This window comes from Larimichthys crocea, chromosome XXI (genome assembly GCF_000972845.2).
Source record: "Larimichthys crocea isolate SSNF chromosome XXI, L_crocea_2.0, whole genome shotgun sequence".
In the NCBI taxonomy this organism is placed as follows: domain Eukaryota; kingdom Metazoa; phylum Chordata; class Actinopteri; family Sciaenidae; genus Larimichthys; species Larimichthys crocea.
In genome coordinates this window covers 504,812-515,752 of record NC_040031.1, presented here as the reverse complement: position 1 = coordinate 515,752, position 10,941 = coordinate 504,812, and the positions used below count along the sequence as shown (strand labels likewise).

Here is a 10,941-nt window from a genome sequence, read left to right as displayed (position 1 = left end):
AGGAGCCAAAGTTTCTGGATACCTTGTCCCAAACCCAGAACAAATATTATGAGAGGGATCTTACCTTACCTACCCACTGGTCTTTTAAAAGAATCAGGCAGCCCGTCAACAAATTTAATATTTATATTCATCTTTTAAAGTTCAGCATACATGGTTGAAAAGTACAAATCAAATAGATTACAGTATACTTTATATTCTCTGGTTACCGCATTCCTCACGTGTTAATTTAAGTAAACCTTTCTGCAGCTACTAGGTCCACAATCACAAGGGGTGTCACAAGTCTGGGATCAAAGTAAATCTCTCAGTAGCAGGTGTGACATTTTCTTCCCCCCTATCTCTATACTAATAGCCAAAAGCTGAGTTGCATAAAGAGACATCATACACCGCCCCAACTTCTGATGCTGTCAAAGTTGACTCACTCACAGCATTCTCTGGTCTGGGCAATATCTTAGACAAGTAAAATGTTTTTCCTTTGTCTTGTTTGGTACGTGCAACTTTGGGATTGACGGCTGCAAATTCTTGAATCCTGTCATCGTCCAGCTGATCAGTCAAATCCCTCCGATAATTGCCTCATTTCAGAGGGGCGTGTTGCTGAAATTTCTGGGAAGCAATTCACCGACACAAAATAAGGATCTTGAGTTAATCAATTGGTCTTTAAAGGTTTTGTCATTTTATTCTTGCAAGAGGAACAGTTCTACAACTGCACAAGACAGTCTGCAGAAAATGTTCAGGGTGGGGCAGTCCCACACTGATTCTTATACATTTCTAAGGAGTATTCGTCATTATTATGATTTACTTAACTAACTGTACCAGGTGGTTACAATGGAGTGTGTTCATCCCTATCAAACCTCACTAACAAGCTCTGCCCACTATGTTCATTAAATTTGGGATATTGTTACTGTATCTCAGCTGTAATTATTCACATTGTTGCCCTCATATTTAGAGGAATATCCAAGGTGACTCATTACAGCATGTACAGTACGCCTGTAGGACTTTTACAGATAAGTGCCAATGTATGTCTCAGCTGGCAAGTGTTTTGAGAATAAACAGCAAATGAGCTCATATTGTAGTGCCCCTAAACAGATACTGCCATACTGGTACTTCATGCCAATTAGTATGCCTGTTTAGTGTCCTTTGCAGCATGGACAGTATGTCCAAACAGACATGACGAACACTACAGGATGTATATAGAGAAGGCAGGATGGGTTTCTTACTTCACAGACACATTCATAATACGTTTGCAGTGTTGGATGAGGCTTTGTGGAAATAATTTGCAAAATGTTCTGTGTTTCTTCAAGGTAAAAGTCCAGGAAATTTTTTATAGATTTTCCAGGCTTGATGAAGTTGTAATAAAGTACAGACACACAAATGTTGCCATGGATAATCCATTAGGTACTAGGCATATAAAAATAAATGTGAACTGATAAACAAAACGTGTATGATCGTAAAATATGTTGACCATAATGTATAATGAACACAAAACAGAGAAGTTTTTACTTAAAACATTTATTTATATCAAGAGAAAAAAACATTGTTTATAAAACAATTACAAAAATAATTCCTTCACCACTAAAACATTTCCTGCCACAGATTGCCAAACATCTGTACAGTGTGTACAGACTATAAATGCAATATAATTTACAGAAGCTTTTATTTTCAGTACTGAAATCTTTTTGTCTCCCCCACCACCCCATAGTCCGTAAGTACATAAAGACAACTGGGAAACAAAATCCAGCTCCTCTGGTACAAAACCTCAACAGAACTCCTCCCTGATCCGCACTTCTTTTGTAAACGAGTCCTCTTCCCTGAAGTGTTACTTCATTTCATGTCCATGAAGCGGATGTCCATGATAAGCAGAGTGTGTCTGGGCAGCGGTCTGGGTGATGGGGACAGCACCTTCATCACCTGTGTTTGTGTGTCCACATTAGTCACCACAATAAAGCCACACACAGGACTTTCCACTATATCCTTTCTAGCACCTTCCTCTCCGTCCTCGGCACTGCTCACGCTCAGCACGTGATATGTGAGGTCTCTCCCTGGTGTCACAGGCACCATCTTTAACTGTGTGTCATCTTGAGACATTCCAAGCGGCAAACACGAGTCTGGGATGGATGGTGCCCCGATCTTGTAAATGCGGACGTCTGAGAAACGCACTTCAAAGGAAAAAGGGTAGAAGGACACTCCGCGGAAGCCGTAAAAGTACTCGCGGATCTTCTCATCCCGAGCATCACGCCGACACTCTTTGGAGCGCTCCACCACACCTCCAGACTTGGGTAGGAGCACCACCCGCACAAAGTGAGGGAGGTCTCGCTTGAGCTCGTTGTAGAGCCTCTCATGGTCCAGCACCAGCACCACGTCAACCTCAAAGGCTGAGGCACAATGGACCAGAGCCTGGTAACCAGAGCCCTTCACCCAGCCACAGGTGTTGATGATACAGCCACCCACACTCGCCTTCCTGTTCACCTCACAGCGCTGGGAAAATACCTCGGCCAGACGTGAGGTCAACTGCGCGTTGTGAGAAAAACAAACAAATTAACTGATGACATCACACTGAATTTGTAGTTTGCCAGCTGGGTTTTAGCATCTTACTGCTATATTACGAAACGTCTAGAATCTTTCTTTTCTCACCTTATTGTAAAGTTTAATGTTGGTTCCTGGGGTGGTAGAGCCAAAGTGGTAGACCAAAGGAGCCTGGACTGAGAAACCCTCCTCCACGTCTGCTGGACGCTCAATGCACAGTGCCGACACTGTCCCTGGTACAGACACCTGAGGTGCAGAACGTACATAACACTTTACACACTCACACTGATGTTTCCCAACACTTCCATCCTATATCCCAGCTTGTGTATTGTATTAATGTGATGTAATATAATACATATCAGCCGGTGATATTCCTTTAATTTCTGTTGTCTGGGTCAATTATGTTCATAATAACCTCAAATCATCTTACCCCACTCTGTCCAACATCTAATTCAACCAGTGTTGGCCTCCGGCCCACCCTTACAGCATAGCTTAATAGTAGCCGGCACACTGTTGACTTCCCCACATCTGTAGGTCCCACCACCATCACCTGAGGGAGGGATGAATAATTAATCAATGTCAAAATGCATTTGGATCTGACAAGCTTTTATGTAGTTCTTCACTTAAACCTACTCTGGGCCCCCTCTCATTGTCCCGCTCTGCTTGTTTTCTCATCTGTTCCAGGGCAGCGTGTGTGTTCAGGTAGAGCAGCATGGGTGTATCCTTGGACACATAAGCCACCTGTTGCAATAAAGGAGAGACACTATATGTTTGAGCCTCACATTCACAAAGTAGGTCAAAATAAAAGGCACATTTCAAAATATTCGCAAGTGCTCACCTCCGGCTTCCCGTAAAGATTCACACTGCAGCCTTGCCAGGTGAAAACTGCGATCTTGGAGCCTGGTCCGAATGTGTACTTCTTGTTGCGGTTCAGCTCTGAGCCAAACACCTCAGCCATTCCCGTGAGAAGCTCCAGCTCAACTTGCTCCGCTGCCTCCCCTGCCTCTACCTCAAACCTAAGCTCAGTCTCCTTCTCCAGGTCAAACCTGGTGCTGACCTTCCCAGTTGGTGGAGCATCTTCACTCGTCTTCACTTCACCCTCTGTTGCCATGACTGACAAGAGAAAGCCTGTGTTACAAACACCTGGCGGTAATATTGCATGTTGTAAAGAAAAAGGTCGACGCACAAACAGTAAAACAACAATACGACACAAGTTGTCACCTCGTCTCTGATACTGTCGTACTCTGAACAAACCTTCAGATGCAGTTAAAGACTATTCTCATTTGTATTAATACATGTATTTATGAGTAATCATTAGATTAGATATACTTTATTCATCCCACCACAGGGAAATTTACTTGTTACAGCAGAAGTGTAGCATACACTACAGAATTAGAAAAAAGTAGAAAACGCAAAAAAACAAAAACACAATAAACAGACAGACATATATATAACCTACACGATAAACACGAAAAACAATCAACCTTGAAAACAGACAAGTACTGAGGATAGAAGTGGCAATAAATATAAAAAGAGTATTGTAATGTAAAGTGACCATAGTGTAAGAAATATTGCAAAGAAAGTGACCATGATACAAATAATATTACTGCAAGAGTAGTGACCATAATATAAATAATATTACAAAAGTAAGTGACCATGATATAAATAATAACTGCAAGGTATAAATGAAATAAAATACATCATAATCACTTACTATACTAAATGTCTTGCTGAAGCACGAAGCTTTAGAATAATGTTAAATATCTAACCATTAGGTTTATTGACATAGGGCTAACATGTCAGCATAAATATAAGAACAACTAAATTATTATATTATCAGAAGGCTAGTCAGGCATAGCCTCTAACCCTATGTCAGATCTTAACCTCACTAAGGTTTAACGTGAAGCAGAAATCTCTCTTTCTCAGGGCTCCGCTTGGGCTCGAGTTATCTAAAAGACTTTTAGACTTTCTTAGCTGAGCACAGTGAACTAATGATTCACCTCATCGGTCATTAGCAGGCCGTGGCTAACTCAACCACACTAACTTCAGCAATGAAAAGGCGCGATGGCAGCTTATAATCGCTCCAAATCCCGGTGAACTACTCTCACATTGTCAGGTAAACACCTCCGAGTTGATGACTTTGTCCTGTATTGTACTTACGGACTGACTTGGAGCTTTATTGTTGAATGAAAATAAAGTTCCCAGCTCACGAAGCACCGCTGCTGCTGTTGGTGCTGGGCGCGTGATGTTGAGGTCACATCCTCACGCGACCAATCATATTCAAGATTTGATGACGCGCGACAAATACGTTGAAAATACGTTTTTATGACGTTTCTTTAACGTTTAAAACAAACATTTACGTTATTTTCTTTTTTACTTTTACTGATCACAAATAAAAAATAAGTTTGAGAAAGTTTAATTTGTTGTTGATAAGGTCACGTGTGATCTTGAGCTATAATGTAAAAACTGATTTGTATAAAGAAGAAAATGCACATTTCATCATCCAAGTGTGTAATAACACACACACACACACACACACACACACACACACACACACACACACACACACACACACACACACACACACAGTAAAGACATAAAAACAAACCTACACAATAAATAAGAAACAAGAAACACTTTATTCAGCAAAACCAGGCATAAAAACACAATAAAGTGTTTAGAAATGGGGAAGCACTATAAAAAAACAAACAAAACAACATCTGAGAAATGTACTAGTTCAGAGAGGCTCCACTGGGTGTCACTATGTATCCAGAAGATGTAAGCGTTGAAGCTCGGCTCATCAGAGGAGGGACTGAGAACGTCTCATTGGTCTCTCCTCGTCATACTGCTTTCATGGGCCACATCTCCTCAACTCTTGGCTGCATGCAAGAGAACAATTGTTTTATTGCAGTTAATGTTTCCGCTGATGTCTCATTAAATACTAAGACACAAAAGGAAAGCCAAGTTCAGGCTATGACACATGCACGCTGTGCAGAGATGGAGATGGAAATATACCTAAGGGAGCACTGAAAGGAGACAAGAAAAGTATCTTATGAGACAGTGGTAAAAAACAACTAATATGCAATGAGTCAATGTATTTGGAAAAACAAATCATGTTCTGCCATTTTAGTATCTTAAGTATGTCATGATAGAGTAAAAATATAAGTATAAATTGAGAAAGCAATCATTTAAGGCCTTCAATGAATCAGTGGAGAACATTTCTGAAAGGTACAGGAGTTTTCTCCAATAACAGGTCTATGTTAAAATACATGTGTGATTCCCATGTGTGACATTTAATTTGTACACAGAAGTCTAATCTTCTCTAAAAAGAAAGGTAGTAAACTAACACTAACGCTGTGTTGTGTGGCTCCAAGTCATTTATTTTCCATTTTCTACCAACTCAAAGCATCAGTATTTTATCTTTTTCCTATATGATTCACTCCACCTTTAATATCGTTTACATTTAATACAAAATAATGTACAAAGCACTCATAATTAATTTTACAGCATAATTAAAACAACATTAGTGTGATTGTGCAATCCTTGAAAAAATTTCGTATCTAGTGTTTTCCCTCATATATCAGTCAGACAGCTTTAAGATGACAAACCTTCACTGGGCGTCTACTCATTCTTCAGAACCTCCTGCAGAGCAGCAACTACAACATCAGGTTGAGGAAATTTCAGCTTGCGAGGCGGACCCTTTTTTATTCCAGTCCACAGAGATGTTTCTTCAGGGACGACACAGAAGACAACAGAATAATTTGTAGGAACATCGTAGAACATAAGCAAACCATTCACGTGTTACAGAAGCCTCTGGGAGGATAATAGTCAAATTAAAAGCTTTCGAGACAAGTTGTTGGTAAACAGCAAGTGGTGTACCAACTTCTGAACTCTAGAGCAAAATAATCATTAATACAATATACACATTATGCCCAATTTGTCATGGGAGCATCATGTCTTAGTACACCTAATTTTTTGTGCAAATTTTGTTCTGCCTGGCAGTAATTCCTTATTCCTGGTAAATACAGCCTGTTGACTGTGTGAGCAGGGTTTAATGGGTTGGCAAGAGTTTATTGGCTTTACTTCCTTAGTGAACACCCATAGATTTAGAGGTGATGTAAACATTTTTTAAAAAGGTTTGGTTGTACTCAATAGTTGGTAAAAAAAATGTGTTAAATTATGGTATGTACTTTCCTGCCCTAATCAGCCTTTCCACAAATATCTCTGGGCAATCCTCAGACAAAAAAAAGAAAGAAAAGAAATTACAGTCACCACTTCTATCCATCTCTGAGGTGTATATCTAATAAACTTTACAAATAAAACCAAACTAAGTGCAAGAAAAAAACGGGTTTGAAAAATGTTTTTTGTTTGTAATTCCAGAGAACTGAACCGTTAATCGCTGGTACAAATGATGAGAGTCCAAAACTAATATAGATGCACTTGGCCCGAGAATAACGGTCTCTCTCTGGAGACGCCAAATGGCCAAGTTATTCTTGAATTTCACCTTTGCCTCCATCCAGCAGAGTGATCTCGAAGCTGTTCCGGCGAGGTTTCTCAGGGTTGAGGACCACAGTCAGTCCAGGGTGGGCAGCCAGGAGGGCAGATTTCACCTCCTCGGCATTACGCCCGTACACTCGTCAGCTCTTACTGCCAGAAATAACACATCAACCGTCAGACGGACATCTGTGCATGCTACTACAGTTATCCATGAGGAGTGTGGCTGCATATATTAAGCAGCTAAGTTCACTAACTCAAGCATTGTCTTTAAGTACAACTTTGAGGTACTTAATTTGAGTAATATCATTTTATACTCAACTACATTTTAGGGGGGAAATATTGTCTTAGTTATTAACTATAGACAGCAAAACAAATAACTTAAGATTTTATTACATGAGCATCACACTGAAGAAATCATGTTGCTGTAAAATCAGTTAATCGTGTCTACAATGAATAATATCCATCATTCTTCAGAGCAGCTGCTACTTTTATTAAGCAATGCTTGTTTTTTTTTTTGCCAAATGTTCAGCTGCACAGCTTTGTCAGGTGGGCTCAAGTACTTCCACACTGTACGTCTTCACTAGATGGGATGGCTTTTCGCTTTTTGTCTGACAGTAATCCAATGCAGAGAAAACAGGAGTGAATCTATGGCTGCGCGTGTAAACCAATATAAGATTTGGTGAACTGACTATTTAGGATTTGGGCTAACAGAAGCTGCATGTTTCAAACATGTATGTGTTACTTTTAGTCATCCCACTTCAGCTGACCAGCAACGTTGGTGGAAAATTGAGACTTGAATGGGGAACTGTACATGAGCCCATCTAACACGGCTGTGAAGTTACATGAAACCTATTGAAGAAAAGCACATCTTCCTGCAAGTTTGAGTCTGTAAACGTACTGTATAGTAATGAACTATGAATGACCTGGCGGACAAAATATATATGACCAGCGTATAAATATGCTGCAATATAATAAATACAACTATCCAGCAGTATATGTAGAAGCTAGAATAGAGCTGAGGGGCAGAAATAAAAAGTCCCATTCGTTTTACTTGTAGACAATGTTTTGTGAGCTCTCCTACAACCTGGAAAGAAAATGAAACTCTCTGAATAAAGCATCACTACACAACATTAATAACTGTGCTTGTTGATATAAAAAGTGGGAGGTACAAGCTTGTGTACATAATAACTTTCATTTGTGATTCAGCTGATTCATTGTCAACACTGTGCAGAGGTTCCAATTTCTGAGGGTTTCAGTATCCTCCTCTTTACTTTTGGAATCCAGCTTTACAATATATGGCCACAGCATTTTGCTGAACTGTAACAGAACACTGTCAACAGTATGCCTCTGTTCTCTTTGTATCAAAAACTACCCCAGAAAATCTGCATATGCCTGCACTCTAGGATTGGAACCACTGTGGGTTATATTGACTATGAGAAGAACATATTGTGTAGCATTGCCGTGACCAAATGACCCATCTACATGATTTTTTTTACTCTTATCTCTTTTCCAGAGAATCCTGGCACTGGAGGGGAGTGAAACACCTCACCTCCTAGTGTTTGTTTTTTTTGTGATCAACTTGTTTTATTGAAAAATGCACAATATATATATGTTTACATCATATGCATACATTGTACCCACCCCTCAATAAGTGCAAAACAAAACAGAGGCACATAATTCAGGGCATAATAATATTGAAAACTGTACATATGTACAACATTACAATAAAATATACAATAATAGATTCAAAATAAAATTCAAGATCGGCCGTGCTGCACCCTTCTTTAACTAACTTGTGTGCTGCCTCCCGCCCTGCAAAGTCTTATGGTTGGCACCGTGCATACGGGCAACAGACCATTCCATCAGGACAATTTCAAGAAATGAGTTGGCCCATTGCTGCCAGGCCAAGGAATGTGGTGGTTGCCACCAAGGGCCAGCATTTTTCTTGGCGGCTGGAGACCGGCCCATAGAAGGCGTCAGCTGCAGGGACAAAATTAAAGAAGAGTCACATTAAGCAAAAGTAAGGCTGGGGAGACGGGGATCTTGATTTGAGAATATCACTTAAAGTGAGAGATATTTTCTTCCAGAATCCAACCACACCGGGGCACTCCCAATAAACATGCAAAAACGACCCGGGACATTAAGTGGACAAAGATCACAATTCGGGGATGTGGCAATCTTCATAGCATAACGTCTTCTGGGGGTGAGATACATCCTGTTAACATATTTATTAATTATTAACTGGTGGTTGGGGTTTTTAGAGGTGCCACTAAGGTTTTTCCACACTGTATCCCAGCAAATCTCTCTGTCATTAACTTCATTTAAATCTCTATTCCAAAGCCCTCTACTGGTAAGGATTTATAGGGCCAGAAAGGAATTTGTAAAGTTTAGAGAACCATCCCCCGTGTAGGTCCATAGAGGCAAGCAACTTACGTAGAGGGTGTGTGGGGAGAGCTACTCCCCACGGAACACCATATGCCCGCATAGCGATCTTAATTGCATATAGAAGAAAAAGGATGAACCCGGAAGACCGAATTCTACTTGTAGATCGTTAAAAGCTCGTAAACCATGGACGTTAAATAGATCCTTTAATATATTCACTCCTCTATTCTTCCAATGCGGAAATGAAAAGGGCATATTACCAGTAAGAAGTGAGAAATGTTGAAATCGGTGTGTGATTATGCCATTTATGATCAGCGCCAACATGCCTCATTGCAGTACGGTAAGATGCAAGTAAAGAGAATAACAGGCCTAAACGTAATTTGGCTTTTTTCAATGGTATGTTAGCATACACACAGTCTTGCAACCTGTGTTAGAGCAATATCTCCTCAACCGGTCTCCAAGAAACAGCGGAACTCGGGTCAAACCATGTAGATAGGGGGCGTAGCACATAGGACCAGGAATAGACTTTAAAATCTGGGAGAGCTAGCCCCCCTTGATCTTATCTCTCTGAAGAGTCGTGAGTTTTATGTGAGGCCTTTTTCCTTTCCATATAAACTTGAACCAATGACTGGAGTCTATCCCAATATCCCAAAGGGGGAGCGAGGGGGATCATAGAGGAGTAAAAATTAACACGAGGAAGATGTCCATTTTAATTATTGCTATTCGGGCTTGAAGAGAATTTGGAAGATTCGACCAGCGCTCAAAGTCCCTCTCAATCTGACTATATATACCTTGAAGTTTTTTATGCTATGGACGATGTGGAGGGAAAAATTTGAATTCCAAGATATTTAAAGCTTTTGACTACTGGTATAGGGGAGGGCAGGGGAACTTGATGCGCAGCAGAATTTAAATGCATCAGTACTGACTTATTCCAATTAATTTTGTATCCAGAGAGTGAGCTGAACATACAAAGGAGGAAACAGATGTGGGATTGAAGAACCAGCATTGCCAACATAAAGAAGAATGTCATCAGCGTATAAGGAAATACGATGCTCGGTGTTACAAAAAGTGATGGAAGGTACGGATGGGTGCAGTCTTATTTTTTGCCCAGCGGCTCGAGGGAAAGAGCGAAAGTAAGGGGAGAGGGGGCAGCCCTGGCGAGTGCCCCCAATATTGGGAACTGGGCAGAGCAGACATGACCGTGTGTATACCATTGCTGAGGGATTTGCGTATAAAACTTAACCATATTGATGTAATGCAAACCTACCCAAATCTGTCCAACGTTGTCCAAAGATATTCCCATTCTAACCGATCAAACGCTTTTCAGCGTCCAACGATAGGACCGAGCAAGGAGAATCGATACTACTAGATGCATGAATGAGGTGTAACAAGCGACGGACATATCAGATGCCAGGCGAGTTCTAATAAAACCAGTTTGGTCATTGTGTATGAGCTTTGTAAGGTATTTCCAACGGGTTGCAAGACTTTAGCATATAGTTTAACATCCCCATCAGGAGGGAAAGAGGTCTGTAATTGGCAAAC

General features: G+C 40.5%; 1 protein-coding gene and 1 long non-coding RNA gene across 4 annotated transcripts; both read right to left on the bottom strand.

Annotated features, from left to right (window-relative positions):
- Positions 1–1,511: 1,511 nt before the first annotated feature.
- clp1 (cleavage factor polyribonucleotide kinase subunit 1) lies at positions 1,512–4,817 on the bottom strand. Of its 3 annotated transcripts, none has more exons than XM_027273204.1 (6): positions 4,681–4,817; positions 3,359–3,663; positions 3,154–3,261; positions 2,951–3,070; positions 2,629–2,766; positions 1,512–2,505 (listed from the first exon to the last, which is right to left on the bottom strand). In XM_027273204.1, exons 2-6 carry the CDS (start codon positions 3,629–3,631, stop codon positions 1,819–1,821), a joined length of 1,326 nt encoding a protein of 441 aa, XP_027129005.1. In that variant the 5' UTR covers positions 3,632–3,663; positions 4,681–4,817; the 3' UTR covers positions 1,512–1,818. The 3 variants fall into 3 exon arrangements, with proteins under 3 accessions (XP_027129005.1, XP_027129004.1, XP_027129006.1); XM_027273203.1 differs by having other exon boundaries at positions 3,359–3,633; positions 4,681–4,815; XM_027273205.1 differs by lacking the exon at positions 4,681–4,817 and adding an exon at positions 4,521–4,647 and having other exon boundaries at positions 3,359–3,633.
- Positions 4,818–5,218: 401 nt separating this feature from the next.
- LOC113744165 (uncharacterized) lies at positions 5,219–7,198 on the bottom strand. The gene is made up of 3 exons (XR_003461313.1): positions 7,025–7,198; positions 6,129–6,248; positions 5,219–5,399 (listed from the first exon to the last, which is right to left on the bottom strand). It is a non-coding gene; the product is annotated as an uncharacterized LOC113744165 (long non-coding RNA).
- Positions 7,199–10,941: the final 3,743 nt, after the last annotated feature.